The sequence below is a fragment of the Moschus berezovskii genome, chromosome 19, assembly GCF_049115385.1.
Source record: "Moschus berezovskii isolate FMDL1 chromosome 19, NW_MosBer_1.0, whole genome shotgun sequence".
NCBI lineage: Eukaryota > Metazoa > Chordata > Mammalia > Artiodactyla > Moschidae > Moschus > Moschus berezovskii.
The window spans coordinates 12,874,949-12,895,954 of NC_142478.1; the positions used below are offsets into that span (position 1 = coordinate 12,874,949).

The following is a 21,006-nucleotide window of genomic DNA, read 5'->3' on the forward strand; positions in this document are numbered from 1 at the left end:
CAACATTTGCAGTGAGCACCAATCCTAGGAAGAGAAAAGAAAAGAAAAAAAAAAAAAGGAAGCACTATGCACCATCACTTCTCTTAACTGTAATTCTCAGAGATGTACATCAGCATGTGCCTGGAACCATGGGGGGAGGGGCAGGCAGGAGAGTATATCAGGGTTTGCCAACATCATCAGGAAATACATTAGAAATACACATTTTCCGGCTCCCCTCTAACCCTAAGCATCACTCTTGGGTCGGGGCAGGGGGTCCAGCACTGTGGGCTTCACAAGTCCTGCAGAGGATCCTCATTGGGCTCAAGTATGAGAAACACTCCCCAGCTTAGTGAGAAATCTAGACTGAAACATGCTTACAAGTAAATCCTTTAAAAGATACACAGGAAACATTCTACCTACGTAAGAGACAGATGAGTTTCGTCCAGCGCCCAGGGGAAAAGATCAAGTTTCTCAAATAGCAGGAAGTGTCCATTATAACAAAAATCTCCTTTCCAGACGGATTCAACTACTTACTTTGCCCTGTTCTTTTTGGGCCTCTCAAGGTTGGAGTACTTTCTGTGACATTTTAAGACGTGTATGGGGTCGTCCCTGGTGGTCCAGGGGTTAAGACTGTGCTCCTTATGCTTGGAGCAAAGGTTGGGGAACTAAGATCCCACATGCTGAGCATGGCCTGGCCTGAGACATAAAGCAGATAAATAAAGACTAAAGTTTGGTTTTTTTTTTTAATCTGTATGAATAAGAAGCTCAGGGGATTCACTCCACATTTGATTGACAACCAAATATATCAAGCTTTCCATGTTTCAGCAGTGGATGTGCTATGAATTGAGCACTGGCTGCATCGTGGCTCAGAATGCCACTTCTCCACAGAATCACCATGGAAGAACTGACTAAACTGCTGTCCACCGACTGGGACAGTTACTGACAAGATTGGAGGCTTGGTCTGTGCTTTAAAACAGACACACACACACACGCTAATACACCCCAAGTTCCACCGCTAGAGTGCCCTGCATTACAGATTCTGGGTTCCTATGTAGCCACTGTCACTTTTGCTTGTAGCACAAAAGTGAAAAATTATTCTTACTTTTAAAAAAGAATAGTAAAAGTGATAGGCCCATTTGAGTAACATGTAATTTAAATCCACAATACAGTCTTCAGCATTTAAATATATATATGTGACAATCTTGGGGGGAAGAAACTCCTCTGGAGAACATGTACCCATATTTTGAATTCCACTTGGATTTTCAGATAGATTTTGCAAAGTCTTTGGGTCACCCCCCAAATTTTAGGATAACATACCAGATTTTTCCCTGCCTCTTTTAATACTTAATAAGTTCATAATGATTTCATGTGAATCCAGCAGTAACTATAAAAAGCCAAGTACTGCAAGGAACAGTTTTCAATTCCATTTAAAGTCCCAAGAATGCGCAGCTAGGGTCAAATGACATCATTATCTATGACTTATTTTAAGCAACTTTGATTTTTTTTTTTTTTTCACTTTAAAGGCAGGACACCCAGATACTCTCAGGTTAAATTACAGATGTATTTTTAGATGTCATTTGATTGTCATGTAATTATTAGTGGAGATGTTTTATTTTCCCTTCTCTGAGCATTTGTTTGAAATCTGATGTTTCACACCACTATCGATCTGCGTTTACTCCATAACTTCAGGAAGCAGAAAAAGACACACCCTCAAGTAGTTAAACCAGGTCCATGCATGGTATTTTGTTTGTATTGGAATTATTTGCCCTAATACACATGAGTATCTGCATATGCCTAGCACTAAACCAAACTGAGAAGACAAAATCAGATATTTCATCCATCAATTGTCAAATATACATTATCAGACAGAGTAAACAGAATAAGACATTAGCATGAAGCTCATAAAAATTCCTTATCATTAAGATATCATCCTATAGAAAACTTACACGTCTACTGATCACAAGGCAAGCATTTTCATCTTTCTAAAAGTTTGTGGTAGCTAATGAGAAAACCTCCCGAGCAGCACAGTAACCAACTTCCTTTGTGCAACCCCAAACCTCCACAAACCGAACTTAGAACAGACTTGAAATAGCATCCACCCACCCCTTCCATACTGGGAGCACACAGACCCTCTTCTCTTTGGCATCCCCACAGATTAAGAGCACAAGAGTCCTGAGGTCTACAGCTATAGGACTGACCTGGCACATAAAACTTCAGAATAAAAATCACCTCCCTCTCCCCTCAGCAACAAACAGAATAGCACAGCCACTTACGCAGTGGACGCCCAGTCCCCAAAGCTGCCCCCATCTGTAAGCAGGTGGTTCCTGTCTGGTCCAGGGGGCCCAAGGGCAGTGGCAGTCGTGGGAGACGGAGAGGAAAGTGAGTCCAGGCTGCTGGGAGGGGTGTCCTCCTTAGGAAGACTGGGACGGTCACCTATGGAGGAGAAAAAGGCATTAACTTTCAAACAAATGCTCAGAGGAGAAAAAAAACAACTCCACTAATAACTACATGGCCTCACTTGATGAGTCGATCCAATTATATCCAAAATTACATTTACAATGCAGTCTGAGAGTATTTTGGTGCCCTGTCTTCATGGATTTTGCTTTTTTTTTTAAATCAAAGATGCTTAATATAAACCATGGATAATACAAAATGAGGAGTGTTTTCCCCACAAGAAAAAAAAAAGCAATAATCAAAATCAAATCAAGACGGAAGATGAAAGCCTTAATGGCGGCCACGATGGCTTCCTGGTCTCTAAGGAGCACAGTCATAAATCAGCAATAACCTCAACAGCAGTCCAGAGCGGTGCACCAGCCCTGCCGGGTCCAGCCTTTCTTTCCAGCCACATGATGACTCTTCAAGCTACTGCCAATTGCCACCTACCACATAAATTCAACAACTCGTAAGGGACCTTGTTTTCTGAGCTGAAATCTCAGATGACAATTTAACAGCCCAACTGATTAAACTGTGGACAAGGAGAAACTTCCATTTCCTGGTGAACATGAGGATGCTCTACAAGAACTAGGCCCAGGCAGTGACTGCAGGGGGGGACTTTTTTAGGATTATTTGGCTGCACTGAGTCTGTTGCTACACAGAGGCTTTCTGGAGCTGCAGAAAGCGGAGGGCCTCTTCATTTACCGGCTCCTCGCTGAGGCGGCCTCTCTGGCGATGAAGCTCTGGCTCCAGCTGCTTCAGCAGTTGCAGCGCGTGGGCTCTGGAGCACAGGCTCAAGAGACATGATGCTCAGGCTCAGTGGCTCTGCGGAACACGGGACCCTCCGGACCAGGGATCAAGCCTATATCTTCTGCTTTGGCAGGCAGATTCCTAACCACTCGACCACCAGACCAGGGAAGCCCCTGGAGATGAACTTACACTCAAACAGAAGAAGTGTTTCTTAAATGGGTTCCATGATTTATTCGCTCAGAGAGCACCATTTGGTGAAACATGTCTGGTATCATTTGTTATTATGAGCGTGGGTGGAAAATGCAGAAGGTGGGCAGGAGCTCAGAAGAGCTTCCGTCTCTCACTGGTCTCCTCACTCCCATGGTACCGTCAGCCCACACCACAGCTTGGCCCCGTCGGCCAAAGTCACGGACCCTATTAAATCGGAACCGCTCAGGGCTGTCTTCCAGAGGCAGCAACTTTCTGTTAAGATGGCAATGACTTGGCCTTGATTTTTATAAATAATGGGTCACGAGAGCTGCTCAGCAAACTGCCATGGCAGCAGATGACACACAACGCGGAAGGTCACACCCTAGCCACAAACAGCTTCCAGCTGATTAGAGCTTCCTTCTTCCCCACGCCTAAGTCCCAGAAATAGAGGATATATGAACGCCAGGAACCCACTCTCAGAAAAGCATCTTAGACAGACTTCAGCTCTACTCATCATGGAGCACAAGCGAAATCCCTGGCCTCTGATTAGGCTCACTCCCAAAATACTAATCTTGAAAACTGACTGTGGAAAAAATTTTTACTTAACTCTGACCCAGCTTACAACGAAGGCTAAAAGGATCTGAGGAGCGAAGATCTGGAAAAGCAGAATTCAGGCAAGAAGGAATTAGAGACGGTAATGGTTGGAAGAAGGGATCCCTTAAGGAGGCACTGAGGGGGAGGCATGGTCCTGTGCCGAAGACGCCAGTGAGGGAGAGTCTTCTGAGCTTTCTTCTTTCTTAAATGCATGGTTGGGGAAGGAGATATAATGAGCAAGAGGTGAACGTGCCCTCTGTGGGCAGGGCTTCTCCCTGAGCAAAGTCTATAAAAGCCTTGTTCTCTCTCCCCATTCACAGACACACAGCCCAGAATACTGCGTGGACAGAGACACCAAGCATATGGATGGCGAGGGGAGGGCGGTGGGATGAGCTGGGAGATCTATATACATCGCCGATACTGTGTATAAAAGAGATAATTAAGGAGAACCTACTGCACAGCCCAGGGAACCCTACTCAACACTCTGCGATGACCTAAACGGGAAGGAAATCCAAAAAAAGAGGGAGGGGATACATGCACAGCTTCTGGCTCTGCTGTACAGCAGAAACTAACACAACAATGTAAAGCAACTATACTCCAATAAATTTTTTTAAAAAAAACAGAATACCATATGCTTCCTCTTCCAGTGAACTTCCTTTTCCTAAAGCCCTTCACCACAAACACATTCAGCTAATTGGGATAATTCAGCCCCGAAGAGAAGGGCTCATTTTCAGACAAATGAACCGAAACCCACTGTTAGATTTCTGTGATTTCCTTTGGGTTTATTTTCGTTCTGGGATACAGTCCACTCTGCAGCAAAGGCTGCTTCTCCCTCTGTGCCCAGAGAGCTCCATCCATCCAGTTCTCTGCGAATGAGACCTGGAGCTCCAGCTTTCCCCGGGCCTTTTTGGGTAACGCTCAGTCATCCTGGGCAACCACTCCCTTTAAAACTAGGACGGCCTCTTGTGTAACCGCAGCAGAGTCTAAAGCAAACTCTGAAATGTTTTCTGGCATGACAGCTGCCAATTCGGGGTTGGGCTAGAAGGTGCAAATGGGGACCAGTTCTGCAGTAGGACAGGGTAACCTCCACAGTGGGTCGCACGCCAGCAGCTTCCTGGCGGCAGGAGGCTGGACGCTGGCCCTCTGCTCTCTGTCTCCAGGCCAGGGCCTGACCCAGCAAAAGTAGCAAGCGGGCCTATTACTCCCTGCCTCACTCCTACAAGGAGAAAGATGACATTGAGAAGTAGCTTGAGGAAGTGGAGCCCAAGGTCTCAAGTTCCTTTAAAAAGGTACCTGCCTGAAACATTCTCACACCCACAGACACTAGCTCATCGCCAGCCCCTCTGATTCTGTCCCCAAGCAGACTGACACAGCACAAACTGTCACTCAGTGTATTAAATCACACGCCAGTAAGAGAATTTCTCCCTTCCTTCCTGCCAAATGGTGGCAATCTGAACCCTCAAGTGAAAAAAAAAATATTGACACAAGGGCATAGGTGTACACAAACTGATCAAACAGCTCCCTCAAAATTCCCTTCTCTCTCACTGTTTAGGAAAGAGCTTTTCTACTTAAGAATCACTGAATTTGAGGAAATATTAATATCAGGCATGAAAAGTTAAATATTCTAAAGCTTTAGTTTACCAACACCAAATGACTTCTTTGTAACTATTAACAGGAGGAAAATAATAAAGCCTTAAAAAATTCTACGCTTGACAACATCGGGAATAAAGACTAAATCCTGTGAAGCTCACTGTACGTGAGAACTAAAGTCAGACACCTTCATCATTTTTTACCTCACATTTCTTCAGAGTGTCACACAACCTCTCTGTTCAGGTGCCACCTGTCAACAGGCGTCTCCAGACAGACATGTCGCCTACAAGCAACAAGGCTGAGCTGGGTACGCGAACAAGAATGGTGCTGAAGGGCTTTCATCAGCAACAGACTCCAGGATGAGAAAGGCAGTAACCACCAGCATCTGGAAGAGAGAATGACTTCCTCACAATCCCCGGCCTAATCCCCACCTTCTCCATAAGCTCTTGCCAACCCCATTTTCTGCCTGTTCTCTCCTCTCTCACAACAGCAAGCAGCAGTCAAGTTTACACTGCACTGTCAATGCTTCCACGGCCTGAGTTTAGCTCCCCGCCACTGTTCTACATCTTCTGAGGGTGGAGACCACCTCTCATCTTGGTAACCCTTACAGAACACAAGGCAGTGCCAGGCAAATCAGGAGGCTTCAGGAAATACTCACTGCGGACTCACCGCCAGAGAAGAGATCATGATGTTGCAAAACCGATACCTCCAGGAATTAACAAGGAAAAAACCTACAAACCTCAAAGTAGTCCTGCTATAAAATCTGCACACAGTTTCTGAGGCTTGGCCTCTCCCCTTTGAAGCCACGGACATCAGTCACCCTCTTTCTTCAATTTGCTGAAGTTCTGCTTACATACACTAAGTCCCGGACATACGACCCTTCAAGCTGTGAATTTTCCAAGATGCAAATGTGAGTTCCGTCAGCGTCAGGCATGAGTGAGACTGCAGCTTGCCCCCCGTCTCTTATTGCTGACAGTCCTTCAGCTCTACCACCTCCCACCTCCACTCCCTCCTCTAGTCAGTAACTCTTCTTGATGCCAGCCCCTGTATGCCAGCAGTTGTACGGTACTGCTGTACTTTTCAAGGTACTCTGCTGTAAGATTAAAAATGCTTCATTTTTTGTGTTTATTTTATTTTTTTTTAATTAAATTATAATTTGAAATTTTCTAATAGCCAGGTTAAAAAGTGAAACAAATTCATTCTAATAGTATTTGTTCATTTTTTGTGTTTATTTTTTAATGTGTTATTTGTGTGAAAGACGTGATAAACCTATTGCATCACTGTACTATACAGCCGATTGTGTTGGTTGAGTCCCTAGGCTAACTTTGTTGGACTTACAGGTGTGTTCTCGGAACACAACTCATTCACGTGTAAAGGACATACTGTACAAGGCACACTACCCTCAAGTTCTTGCCTGAGATAACTGGGGGAATGCAGAATTATCAGTTGAAATAGGGAATGAAACACAAGGAGAAAGTGGGTGGGGTGTGGGACATAAATAAAACCAGTCGTGGACATGTTAGGTTTGAGGAATTAGTAACAGATCCAGGGGATCTGGTTAAACAGCTCCAGAGCCCTGGAGAGAAGTCTGGGACAGTTTCATTGATGTGAGAGGCATGTGGGTAGAGTTGAAGTCATGGCACTGGATGGACAGAGCAAAGGAGAAGATGTAAAAATGGAAGAGAACCCTGGAGGAACTTTAGTGTAAGGAGCAGGCTTCTCCTTATTGGTGGTGGTGGTGGTGATTGCCGTCATTCTGATAAAGAGACAGAAGTGCTGTAAGTATTTAGGACTTCCCCCAGACAGAGACTCACATTTAAAAATGGACCAAAAAAAATATTCACGAGGACATGCCTTTCATGACAGCTACTGGGATGGCCAAAAAGTTCATTTGAGTTTTTCCGTTACAGCTTCTGGAAAAACTCGATCAAACTTTTTGGCCAATCCAATAGATTCATTACTTATTCTGATTTCTTTACGACCCTGAGCATGTGCCTAAGTGCTTTGTTCTCATGAGTGACTAAAACAATCTTCAATGACTGGCAGAGAACTGAGCAGGACGAGAGAAGAAGAGCTCTATAATTCTACCACAGTTAACAACACAGAGGATGTTTATCTCCTATATTTTAATATACTGATCAACTTTTACTCCAGTCAGTGGAACTTTCTTGTTCTGATGATGACAAGGTGACACTCTCCACTCATCTTCTGCTAACTGCACTTAACCAGAACTGCTGTTGCACTGTTGGAGGGAATGAGGCTCAGAGTTATCCTTCCCATTTCATTGATTTCTACTTTGTCCGCCTCTCAAATAGACTTCCTAATTGTTAAGAAGTCAGAGATGGTTCCCTTTGAATCCCTTTCCAGCTGTTTTCTACTTAGCCTAGAATGTTTCGGCATGAGCTGAAACTGTAGAAGGTTTCTGCTATTTCTCAGAGACAGGCTATCTGCACTAGTAAGGCTGGTCTATGCCCCCGCTCTCAAACATCTTGGCTGATGAATTAGCAGAAGAAAGAAAGAAAAGGAAAATGGACAGAAAAGAGGAAAAAAAGAAAGCAAAAAAAAAAAAGAGCTAATGCATTCGTTGAACTTAACTCTTGACAGACCCCACAGTTACACGTTTGATTAACTGGAAGACAACAGCAGAATCCCTCTGTAGTTCCCCTGGCACACAAACACCCCTTCCATCAGATCAGAATAAACTTCAGTTCAGTTCAGTCACTCAGTCGTGTCCGACTCTCCGCGACCCCATAAATCACAGCACGCCAGGCCTCCCTGTCCATCACCAACTCCCAGAGTTCACTCAAACTCATGTCCACAGAGTCGGTGATGCCATCCAGCCATCTCATTCTCGGTCGTCCCCTTCTCCTCCTGCCCCCAATCCCTCCCAGGATCAGAGTCTTTTCCAGTGAGTCAACTCGTCGCATGAGGTGGCCAAAGTATTGGAGCTTCAGCTTTAGCATCAGTCCTTCCAATGAACACCCAGGATTGATCTCCTTTAGGATGGACTGGTTGGATCTCCTTGCAGTCCAAGGGACTCTCAAGAGTCTTCTCCAGCACCACAGTTCAAAAGCATCAATTCTTCGGCGATCAGCTTTCTTCACAGTCCAACTCTCACATCCATACATGACCACTAGAAAAACCATAGCCTTGACTAGATGGATCTTTGTTGGCAAAGTAATGTAGATGTTCCTAAATATCAAGCAGCTAGTCACGAGAACCAAAGAAAGATTTATTGAGAACTTACAACAACAGAGTTAACACTTATATAATACAGATCAGAATAAACTTAGATGCTCCTAAATATCAAGCAGCTAGTCACTAGAATCAAAGAAAGATTTATTGAGAACAAATAACTGTACTTATAGCAACAGTAACTATACTTATAGCAACAGTAACACTTTAACAATAAAGATCAGTCAGGAAATTTTCAGTCAAGAAGACAATGAAATTTTAAAAGGAAACCCACATTTTTTCTCACATATACCCAAAACAACAAAACTGAAATGATTTATTTTTTATTTTTTAAAAATAAACTTGTACTTGAAAAGTTGCTTCACATTTCTGTGAAATAGAATTAAAAAGAAAATAGTTTCAGAAGTCAGTGGGAGCTCAAGCCAGAAGTCTACGGACTCCAGGACTCATCAAAACCAGCAGAACCAGCAGACGTTTCAATCTTGTGGTGTCCTTAGACCAATATACTTACAATACACCAGGCATGATTCAGGGGTAGAACCAGGGTCCCCATTGTGGAATTAGGGGATGGGAGACACCACTAAATGAAGGCCAAAAATCTATGATTAAGTGCCCTAATTGCCTATGAAATGGATTTAATAAGCTTGTCTGCTCCCCTCCCCGGAATGAGAGTTATGTACGGGAGTAACAGCTGGTTCGAAACCAAAGCACCTGGTTCAACTCGGTGAACCTGATAAAGGCAAATCCAGAGACGGAATAGAAAAAAAAGAAAGAAGGAAGAGAAGGAGACTCCAAACCAACCTAAGCACAGGTACACACACAAAACCCTCCTTCACAATGGACTTATATCTACAAATTCTAAGAACACAAAGAAAACTAGGATAGTAAACTCAACAAAAATTCATCACTTTAGAGATCTGTAACATAAAAGAGAAGTGAAATTGCCAACATTCAGATCCCAAAAAAAGAACTACACTGAGAAGAAGAAATATTTAAAGAAATAATGACCAATTCCGCAAAATTAAAGAATCTGAAAGACCTCGAAAGACTTCAATCTATTTAATAAAGGACTCAGAGTACCAAACATGGAAATAAAGAAAATGGTGCTCATAAGATACATTATTGAGGAATCTGAGAATATCAAATACCAAAAAGAAAATAAAAAGCATCCTGACAGGGAAGATATTTTTTAAAAAGACCCAGAATGACATCAGAGTTCTCAAGAGTAAAACTGAATTCACAACAATATTTTTTTAAGTACTGAAGGAGAATTTTGAGCATACAACTGTATACTCAAACTGCCATTCAAATGTGAGGGCATAATAAACATATTAGACATACAAACACCCAAAATTTGGCACATAAAAAACTATAGCAATAACACTCTTTTTTTTTTTTTAGGTAATTATATTTTATTGGAGGCAAATTATTTTACAATATTATATTGGTTGGTTTTGCCATACATTGATATGAATTTGCCCTGGGTTTACATAAGTTCCCCCTCCTGAACCCCCCTCCCACCTCCCTCCTCCCTTTATCCTCCCTCTGGGTCATCCCCGCATGCCAGCCCCGAGCATCCTATAACATGCATTGACCCTGAACTAGTGATTCATTTCACATATGACAACATACGTGTTTCAATGCCATTCTCCCAAATCATCCCACCCTCACTAAAAGACAATTTTCAAATATTTAAATAAACAAAGCACTATGAGATTTTCAATGTCTACTGTTGTCTTCTGGAAACTTTAAGATAAAAGAAAAAAGGAAAAAATAACCAAATTAATCCAGAACCTAGAATCATATCAACATGATGGGGATGGGCAGCCCAGAAAGGAAATGTAGAGTTCATTAGTTATTTGTCTTACTAGAGATGGAGAGAGAAACATGGTTGAGTTTAAGAAATGTGAAAGTTGCTCAGTCACATCCAACTCTTTGAGACCATGGACTGTAGTCCACCAGACTCCTCTGTCCATGAAATTCTCCAGGCAAGAATATGGGAGTGCATAGCCATTCCCTTCTCAAGGGGATCTCCCAACCCAGGGATTGAATCCGGGTCTCCTGCATTGCAGGCAGATTCTTTACCATCTCATGCATCGAGTTTAAAAGCCAATAGATAAATGAGATCATAAATCTCAAAGCTACCTTACAAACAAAGACAGAATATACATTAGTGGAAACAGCAGAAGAACACTTGCTTTAGTAGAGAGAAAAGAGGAAAAGAAAAAAATTAAAAAGCAAAAGGTATCAAAAATAATTATTAAGTAATAACTATAAAATCATTATGTTAGGAAGAAATCCTAACATAATGGTTCAGTTCAGTTCAGTTTAGTCGCTCAGTCGTGACCAAGCGACCCCGTGAATCACAGCACGCCAGGCCTCCCTGTCCATCACCAACTCCTGGAGTTCACTCAAATTCATATACATCGAGTCAGTGATGCCATCCAGCCATCTCATTCTCTGTCGTCCCCTTCTCCTCCTGCCCCCAATCCTTCCCAGTATCAGAGGCTTTTCCAGTGAGTCAACTCGTCGCATGAGGTGGCCAAAGTATTGGAGCTTCAGCTTTAGCATCAGTCCTTCCAATGAACACCCAGGATTGATCTCCTTTAGAATGGACTGGTTGGATCTCCTTGCAGTGCAAGGGACTCTCAAGAGTCTTCTCCAGCACCACAGTTCAAAAGCATCAGTTCTTCGGCGATCAGCTTTCTTCACAGTCCAACTCTCACATCCATACATGACCACTGGAAAAACCATAGTCTTCTAACTGCAGTATATTATATATAAATGGATTAAACTCACAAACTGAAAGGCAGTGATTCTCCAATGTATTTTTTAAATCCAATAATATGTTGACTACAAGACACTTGAAAAGAAAAAGGTTGAAAATAAAAAATAAAGTTATACTGCTGCTGCTGCTAAGTCGCTTCATTCGTGTCCAACTCTGTGCGACCCCATAGATAGCAGCCCACTAGGCTCCCCTGTCCCTGGGATTCTCCAGGCAAGATAAATCAAAATAGTTAATGACCTTAGTAAACTACACAAAACACAAGGAGGGTCATTTTACATTGATAAAGGGATAAGATTATGGAACAAGAAGATAAATACCTAACAATATGCCTCAAGCAACTGTATAGAACTGTACAGAAAAGTTAAAAAAGCAACTACTGTAATTGGAGATTTTAACATACTCTTCTCAGGCAGTGCTATCAGACAGGACAAAAAGAGAGAGAAATAAAGGTATCTGTGATCAGTAATGCCAACCATTCTGTTTTATACATACATGCATGTGTACACACATACTTTGAAAGAAACAGAGGATAAACATTCTATAAGAACAAACTTTTTGAAGGAAATATTTTGAAGGCTGAAACTATACATACTCTCTTCTCATGCCAAAATTGTAAAATATTTAGAACTTAATAAAAGGATAGATTTTTATGATTTCAATATGCTGTTAAACTAAATATGATTAAAAAGAGAATCATAATAGAAATTTAAGAAGATTTAGAACTCAATGATAAAGACATTTCATATCAAAATCTGTGAAACACGGCACAAAAATACCAAGAAGAAGAATTTTAGAGCTTTAAAATATTTATTAGGAAGAAAAGATTTAGAACATTTTCTATGCCATATTTAAATTGGCAATGTTCCTAAATATTGAAAGTGAAAGGATCGTCATGACTGAATATTCAAGTTAAATTCAGTCTCAGTAAACCCTAAAAATTAGAATTTATTAAAATCTATTTGATGTATTTTATATTTTAGTGTACTCGCTCAACAAGGATTACTTGTATACTATAATTAATATACACAGGTTTTTCCTTAAAGTAAAAAACTAATATTCTTAACTGCTATTTTTGATTGGTATGTATGACTTTGATTGGTATGTATGGGAAAAATCTCCAAAACCACAATGGAAATTAACTAGAAAATATAATCAGACATATAAAAATTCACTGCCTAAGTACAGAGAAATAAATCTCAAGGCTAAAATAGCCTGTTTAACTTTTGAGTGTGCGCGTGTGAGTGTGCACGCTCAGTCACTTCTGACTCTTTGCGACCCCACAGACTGGATTCCCACCAGGCTCCTCTGTCAGGTGGCTTCCACCAAAACGAGGTATGCTCCTTCCCCAGCAGGGGGTGAAAAGCTGATAAGGTAACAGACACCTCAAATCCCTCTCCCCTTGTGCGAGGATTCATTCTCCTGTCACTCTGCATCACAATTATCCTCCTGTCATTCTGCATTCTCTTTTAGAACAGGGCTTCCCAATAACCAATAACGTCTTGCTTAGAGTGTCAACAGGAAGATTCAGGTGCCAAACATTTAGGTTTTATGTCTGAAGTTGAAGAGCACGCAGCATCTGCAACTTCAGAGGGGACTGAGAAAGGCTATCCCCAAGGAAAGACATGTCTGGGTACAAGCCACAGGAGCAGACAGACTAACAGTCGTAATGAAGCTAAACGCGAAGAGGCTGAAACTGGGAGTGGATGATGAAATGCTGCAGGAGGAGAGTTTTGTTTGTTTTGCTAACTTATATAAGCCTGTTCAAAACACAACCTTTGAACTAAGCAGAAAATAGTCATGCTGCCCTAGTTTCCATCATGTGGTAGATATTATGACATCAATAAAATCTCCTTTGAGCCACAGTGGTCTTTCCTCCTAAGGTCACCCTGGACATACAGTATACAGAAAAGGAGGGGGGTGCCTGGTATCAGGAACAGTACTCCCAAACTCATTTCACAGATACTCTGACTAAATAATTCTTACTCTGCTAAAATGAAGTCTGAGTTGCCCTATTTCATCACGTCAAAAACTAGTTTCTAAAACTGCACTGACTAGCGTAAAGCAGAAGGAAATGGACACCCACTCCAGTACTCTTGCCTGGCAAATTCCATGGACTGAGGAGCTTGGTGGGCTACAGTCCATGGGGTCGCAGAGAGTCGGACACGACTGAGTGACTGAATTCACTTCCCCTTTACTCAATACGCGGTGCGCTTGACCTTGTAAACAAAACCTAATGCTGAACAAATATGGAAGTGACCTCCATAAATAAAGCTAAATCTGTCCAGGAGCCAGTGTGGAGCTTCAGCCATATGAAACAGCAGAGAGAAAACAGTGGCGCAGTGGACGGGAGGCCACCTGCCAATGCAAGGGCTACAGGCTCGAACCCTGGCCTGGGAGGTTTCCACGTGCTGCGCAACAGCCAGTGCTGAGCACCACAGATACGACGACAGAGCCCACGAGCCACGACTGTTGAACCCATGTGCCTCAACACGAAGTCCATGCCCCCAGAGCCTGCGCTCTGCAACAAGAGGAGCCACTGCAGGAAGCCCAGGCGCTGCAACAAGGAGCAGCCCCCACTCCCCCGCAGAAAGTCCATGCAAAGCACTGAAGACCCAGCACCATCAAAGAAAAAGAACGCTTCCATCAACCCTCCTGAGGCCAATATAACAGATGGGATATGGTCTAACAATGGGGTTTTAAGGCTGACAGACATCAAAGGATTCAGCCACAATCCGTTCTTTAATGACTTCATGCACAGGGAAAGCAGCATGCACCAAGCAGTGCTAGTCCCCGAAATGTAGTTGTGAAAGTGTGTTAGTTGCTCAGTCAAGTCCAACTCTTTGGGACCTCATGTAGCCCGCCAGGCTCCTCTGTCCATGGAGTTCTCCAGGCAAGAATACTGGAGTGGGCTGCCATTTCCTTCTCCAGCAGATCTTCCTGACCCAGGGATCGAACCTGGGTCTCCCACATTGCAGGCAGAATCTTTACCGTCTGAGCCACTACAGAAGCCCTGAAATGTGGTTAATAAAAGTCAGAGTATACTACTTAACTCATGAGGAACAGCCCTCATAGAATTATCATACCGGATCAGAATACTCACCCACCTAGGATAGCACTCCACTTTTAACAAGGACACTCAAGAACACCTGAGTCATTCACGGCCTTACTCTTCCCACCCAAGTCTTGAAAGTACAGCATGATGTCTCCTTGCTTTCAAATTACTGGGTGAGCCGGCTGTAAACGATGGAACATTCAAGGGTTCCAACTCTGAGTAAAGGAACGTGACTTCCACAACAGGAGCTGGAGCACAACTACTGCTTCTAAGCGAGGATTACAGTCTTGTCCAGCATGTTGGGTTTGCATCTGGTTCTTAGCGCTAGCACCACCATAACTAACATGCAGATAACAGGGTGACTAGATATTCAAATTACTGTGAGACTGAGGGAAATGGGAAAAGCCTACATACACTTCAGTAACATAGAAGAACAGCCTGTCTTACCTAACTAGACTATCCAGGCCTGGTTTTATCAAGTGGTCCACTCTTTGGCAGTGAAAAAAAGTGAATAGGCTTGCTTCTTCATAACCTACTTAAACACACCCAGAGCCTCATGGAGCTCTATGAGCTTCTAGAACTAAAAACTGCAGCATACCCACGTGTACAGCAGAGCAGTCTGTGAGCAGCGTGGCTGAGAAGTGACAGGATCAGGTCCCAAACTCTACTAACACCTAAGAGCCAAAGAAAACCCAGCACTGCCTTCACAGCTTTGCATATGCTAGTCCATATCAACTAAAATGTCCAAGGAATTAAGAAGACTTGCCTTATGAGACACTGTCAATAGTGGCGTTAAACAGGTAAGATCAACAGAGAGAAAAAGACGTCCAAAGCAAGACAAAAATTAAAGCTGATATAGTTTTCAGGCCAGGTATTCTTATCCTTCTCAAAACATAGGCCAAAAGAGTTACATCTTATACATTAGCTTTTTTTTTTAATGTGCAACGTATATACTTTATTATTTTTTTTTTTACTTTACATTATTGTATTGGTTTTGCCATACATTGACACGACACAACCCCATGTGTACTTGCACATACATGCAATTTCTTTCTTAAACTACTTAGAATAATAAAGACAGGTTAGGAAACTCAAAGTTTGAATTTAAAATTAAACTTTTATAATTGCTAATATGATGGGGTACATTTCTTTCAAAAGAGCAAATCCAACCCTCCCATGCAAAGGGCATTCTCCTTTGCTATCCATAGATTAGTAAGCAGCAAATGACTACCATGAGATTCTCTGGATTCTCTGATTAGAAAATCTACCCTAAGTCTTCCATTAAGGAAAGAAAGGGCAGGGGACTATAAGAAATTAACCCAGCCAAGTGTCCATTAAGGAAAGAACACTAATTTTACTTCTCAGCAGTGAAAGGTGCACTGAGACACCAGTTCTAATTGTGAAGTAGAAAGAAAGGTTCCTAAAGTCCCAGTGACCCCAATTCTTGGCTCTGCTGCAAGTCAATGCAATGTCACGCTGGGTGGGGGGCAAGATGTCTCAGTTCGTCTCATTTCACTTGGCCTCACGGAACAAAACAAACCACAATGGGAACCATGATAAAGTTAATAACATGCAAATTAATGACACTCAGGGTCTAGCTAAGAAAAATTCACTTCAGCAATATAATTTCTTTATCTGACATAGTGTCTAAAAAAGCGAAATGTGACTGTAATGGAATAGCCTCCCACCCTCAGTCCCCAAAGTCAAAAAACCCAAAGTACACATAGAGACACATCCTCCCCACCGACACACAAAACAAATCAGAATAAAAGTAAACTCCTGTCACGTTAAGGCACAAAAAGATGTAATGAAATTTCCATCCAATTATAAAGCAGATTTTATTTTCTACTGCCTGAAGAGGTTAAAAATGGAACATAATGCTTGCCTGAAAAGCTACTGAATGGCTAAGATATGCCAAAAGTGTAAGCTGGGAAAAGCTGATGAGAGAATCAGCTGTGTTCTAATCACATGACATAAAACACAGACCCAATTATAATGTTAGAGCAGCAGCTAATAGGCATTAGGTTACCACTCCAGGAACCACCTCTGCTACTTACAAAGGTCAATGGAAGTCTGCAGCAATTCAATTACAAAGTGAGTAAGACCAGTTCAGTTGCAATGTCAACAGAAGTCAAAGCAAATTGCTTTACTCTGTAAAGCAGAGAACATTTTTATATCATAATCACAGTCCTTGGGCATTATTTACAGATTGAGATTTCTGCCTATATAAACAAACAAAAAATATGACCACCATCTACTATTGTCCTTAGGAACCAAAAAGTAATCAGATACTGAATCAAGCTGTCTTCCATAAACTTCTGAGGAAGCCTGACATTTTGACAGCTCAGGAAATTTAGAGCACTGTGCTCGGAACACCTTCCAGTCCAGTGGAGAAAGGAGGGTTGTTGAAATCCTAGCTATTTGCCTGTTCTCCTCCCCTCCATTCTTTTCCCCTGAACAATATAAATTATCAATTGCCAGATGAAGACCTTAGAAGCAACCAATAAGTCTCCTTACTAAGCTGAACAAAAATAACCAAAAACAAATGACTAAGTTACATTTTCTTGGAAAGCAGATGACATAGAAAGTACACACAAAGCCCTGTATTTGTCCTCAGGAAAATGTAAGCTAAAATTCTTGAGTATGTACTAAATGTTGGGTACTTACAGCCATTAACTCATTTGTTGTTGGCAAAAGCCATGTGAAAGTTTACTAACCCAAACTCATGAGGCTTGGAGGGGAACTTGCCTAGGTCACAAAAGACAAGAGGAAGAGGGCAGGGACTGAAATCCAAGTGAGGCTACATCCAAACTTAACCACAAATAACACTGCCATTCAATAAAACTCATTGCTGTCTTAAGAATTTCCACAGATATGTTGTGCTCAGTCACTGTGTCCAACTCTCCTGTGACCCCATGGACCGTAGCCTGCCAGGCTCCTCTATCCTTAGGATTTCCCAGGTAAGAACTGGAATGGGTTGCCATTTCCTTCTCCAGGGATTTCCAGTAATACCGATCCCCAAAATGCCAGGGCAATGAGACTGTGAGAGCAGCCCAGCGGGGAGGTGAAAGATGCATTAAATCCAACAGGAAAACACTAAACAGGGAGGGCTCCCCATTCTCAATGTGCGGCCAGGGAAGTTTCTCCAGGTCAACTCAGGCTAGTGGGACTCCATATGTTTCTCCTTGGGCTTTGCTTCGTGTTTTCTACTTCAAAATCTTCAACTTACACCCAAGACACGGAAGAGTAAGCACAGCTTCCATCAGTTAGGCTGAAACTGTTATAACTACATGTACCTGTATGCATGTGTTATGTGTGTATGTGCATTTATAAATGTATGTAATGACAAGGAAAAAGAAAGACGGACATTCAAAGATGAAAAGCAGACTCTCACTTTCTAAGGATAACTACTGTCAGAGCTAATACTCTTCCAGATTTATTTCTATGCTTACACATTTATTCACGTAGTTTTCCTTTTAGATGGGAGGTGATTCTGAAACTCTGTTTCATAACTTACTTTAGCCACTCAAAAACTATGTGTATTATTTCTGTGGACACATCTGTATGTGTGTGTGTGATCCTTGGAAGGTGAGAAGCCTGTGTGTGGTTAGTAAGGGAACTACATTGCTTGCGTTTGGCTGTAGGACACAAGGCTTCTAGAAGCACACCCACACAGAGAACACATGGAATAACACGGAGCAACCTAAAAGGAGAGAGTTCTCTTCATACGGGCATGAAAAGCAGCCCCAGATATACTGTAGTTCTTTTTTTAAGTCGAGGACAATCAAGGACACAACTATATACATGCTTATATATACATATACGAAAGCGTCTAGAAGAAAGGCATAAACAATAGGCTGAACCATGTCAAACGGCTGCTATTCAATCATTTTTGACACAGACAAACAGCAGGGCAGTTTCACATGCTACGACCCTACTCATAACAGTGGCTAGCAATCCAATTTGGAATTTCAGCTTTGAAAGGACTTAAGAAACTATAGGCTGAAATGACATGAAATTAATGTTGCTTTACTATTCTGAAGCACTAAATGAAAAAAAAAAAATTTAAATTGCTGATATTAGATAATTTAGAACTGAGAGATGGCACTCCGGCAGGGCTCCACCTATTAATGGCAGTGGTTACAGATCTGGTTTGCAGGTGCACCTGGGGGCAGGGACTGAAGTCAAGGAAATGAATGGAGACATTTCACTTTATTACAACTAACGTAAGACCAGACCCTTGTTCACTGGGGTAAATGGGTACAAACATCATGATATAACACACATAATACTGAAATAAAATTACTATTTTCCCTCCTCCTTGCCCATAAAAATGAGCATCCTTGGGGGTCCATTTTTGTAACGGTGTATTGTATCCTGAGTTTAAAACCATCCTCACTTCAATCCAGTTCAGTTGCTCAGTCGTGTCCGACTCTCTGCGACCCCATGAACTGCGGCACACCAGGCTTCCCTGTCCATCACCAACTCCCGGAGTTCACCGAAATCCATATGCATCAAGTCAGTGATGCCATTCAGCCAACTCATCCTCTGTCGTCCCCTTCTCCTCCTGCCATCAATCTTTCCCAGCATCAGGGTCTTTTCCAATGAGTCAGCTCTTCGCATCAGCTGGCCAAAGTATTGGAGTTTTAGCTTCAACATCAGTCCTACCAATGAACACCCAGGACTGATCTCCTTTAGGATGGACTGGTTGGATCTCCTTGCAGTCCAAGGGACTCTCAAGAGTTTTCTCCAACACCACAGTTCAAAACCATCAATTCTTCAGCGATCAGCTTTCTTCACAGTCCAACTCTTACATCCATACGTGACCACTGAAAAAACCACAGCCTTGACTACATGGACCTTTGTTGACAAAGTAATGTCTGCTTTTTAATATGCTGTCTAGGTTGGTCATAACTTTCCTTCCAAGGAGTAAGCGTCTTTTAATTTCATGGCTGCAGTCACCATCTGCAGTGATTTTGGAGCCCCCCCCAAAATAAAACCAGCCACTGTTTCCCCCACCTACTTGCCATGAAGTGATGGGACCAGATGCCATGATCTTTGTTTTCTGAATGTTGAGCTTTAAGCCAACTTTTCCACTCTGCTCTTTCACTTTCATCAAGAGGCTTTTTAGTTCCTCTTCGTTTTCTGCCATAAGGGTGGCGTCATCTGCATATCTGAGGTTATTGATATTTCTCCCAGCAATCTTGATTCCAGCTTGTGCTTCATCCAGCCCAGTGTTTCTCATGATGTACTCTGCATATAAGTTAAATAAGCAGGGTGACAATATACAGCCTTGACATACTCCTTTTCCTATTTGGAACCAATCCTTTGTTCCATGTCCAGTTCTAACTGTTGCTTCCTGACCTGCATACAGGTTTCTCAAGAGGCAGGTCAGGTGGTCTGGGATTCCCATCTCTTTCAGAATTTTCCACAGTTTATTGTGATCCACACAGCCAAAGGCTTTGGCATAGTCAATGAAGCAGAAATAGATGTTTTTCTGCCCCTTTCTTCTCCATCTCTTTCAACCATCAGTCTGATTTCTTTATAATTAGCCACTGTTTCTAATGAAAAAACTAAGAATTATTCTTAAAATTTAAAAAGTAAATCAACACAGTGCTTGAAAGGCATGTGATAGCTCAGAAAAGATTGGTCGTGGAAACGCCAGAGAAGAGAAGACCGTGTGTTGAGCCACTTGGGTTTGTACTTGAGCAGAGTGGTAAGGAGCCCAGACTGTGGGATCTGACTGGTCAATCTTGGGTTTGTCCCTCACCAGCTGGGAGTCTGAAGTAAGCTACCTTAGTAAGTGAACCTTCTCTGAGTCTCAATCTCCTCAATTATAAAATATCAATAATAGTACTACCTAAAGGATTGTTATAAGGATTGCATTAAGTTTAACAAATATTGCTAACAACAGTAGCAGACACATAATATGCAATCTGTACCTAAGCACTAGTGTTACCCTCTCAATTGTATATTCTATTCTCACAGTAAGTTTTAAAAATGTAATAATGTGAGTCTGGGTATGGGAAAAAGCAACAGGAGGAAATATTTTCCTGGACCAGGAGGCTAGTAAGACAGTGGTCCAGAGACTTTTGCTACTTGCAAGGCCTGGTCCAATTTTAGCACACTGAGAGGCCCATCACTTCCCTAGACCTGGGAATGAGCCTTCCCAGCACCACGGGACACAATGGCCATGAAATGGTGTCACATGTTCAGATATGTGGCTATGAAGGGACCCTGATGCCTGGAAGTTGGTACTTGCCAGCTGCCTCTACAAAGATTACATCATGACCATTGCAAGCTGCTGACCTTCAACACCCCCTGAAAGAAGTTCAGGGTGAAAATCAGGAATGAGGCACTCTGTGCTCTGAAAAAAAAAACAACAACTGGCAGAACAGGCCTTCAGATAGTTAGATCTTTTCAGAAAAAGGTTTTA

The 21,006-nt window shown here is 42.2% G+C and overlaps 1 protein-coding gene across 2 annotated transcripts in view; it reads right to left on the minus strand.

The window, feature by feature from the left end:
- Positions 1–21,006, minus strand: part of ARHGAP10 (Rho GTPase activating protein 10) — a 389,578-nt gene that overhangs the window by 26,074 nt on the left and 342,498 nt on the right. For both annotated transcript variants that reach the window (XM_055405626.2, XM_055405628.2), the window contains one exon: positions 2,253–2,412. In XM_055405626.2, coding sequence (XP_055261601.1) covers positions 2,253–2,412 — 160 coding nt within the window. The remainder of the gene's footprint in view (positions 1–2,252; positions 2,413–21,006) is intronic.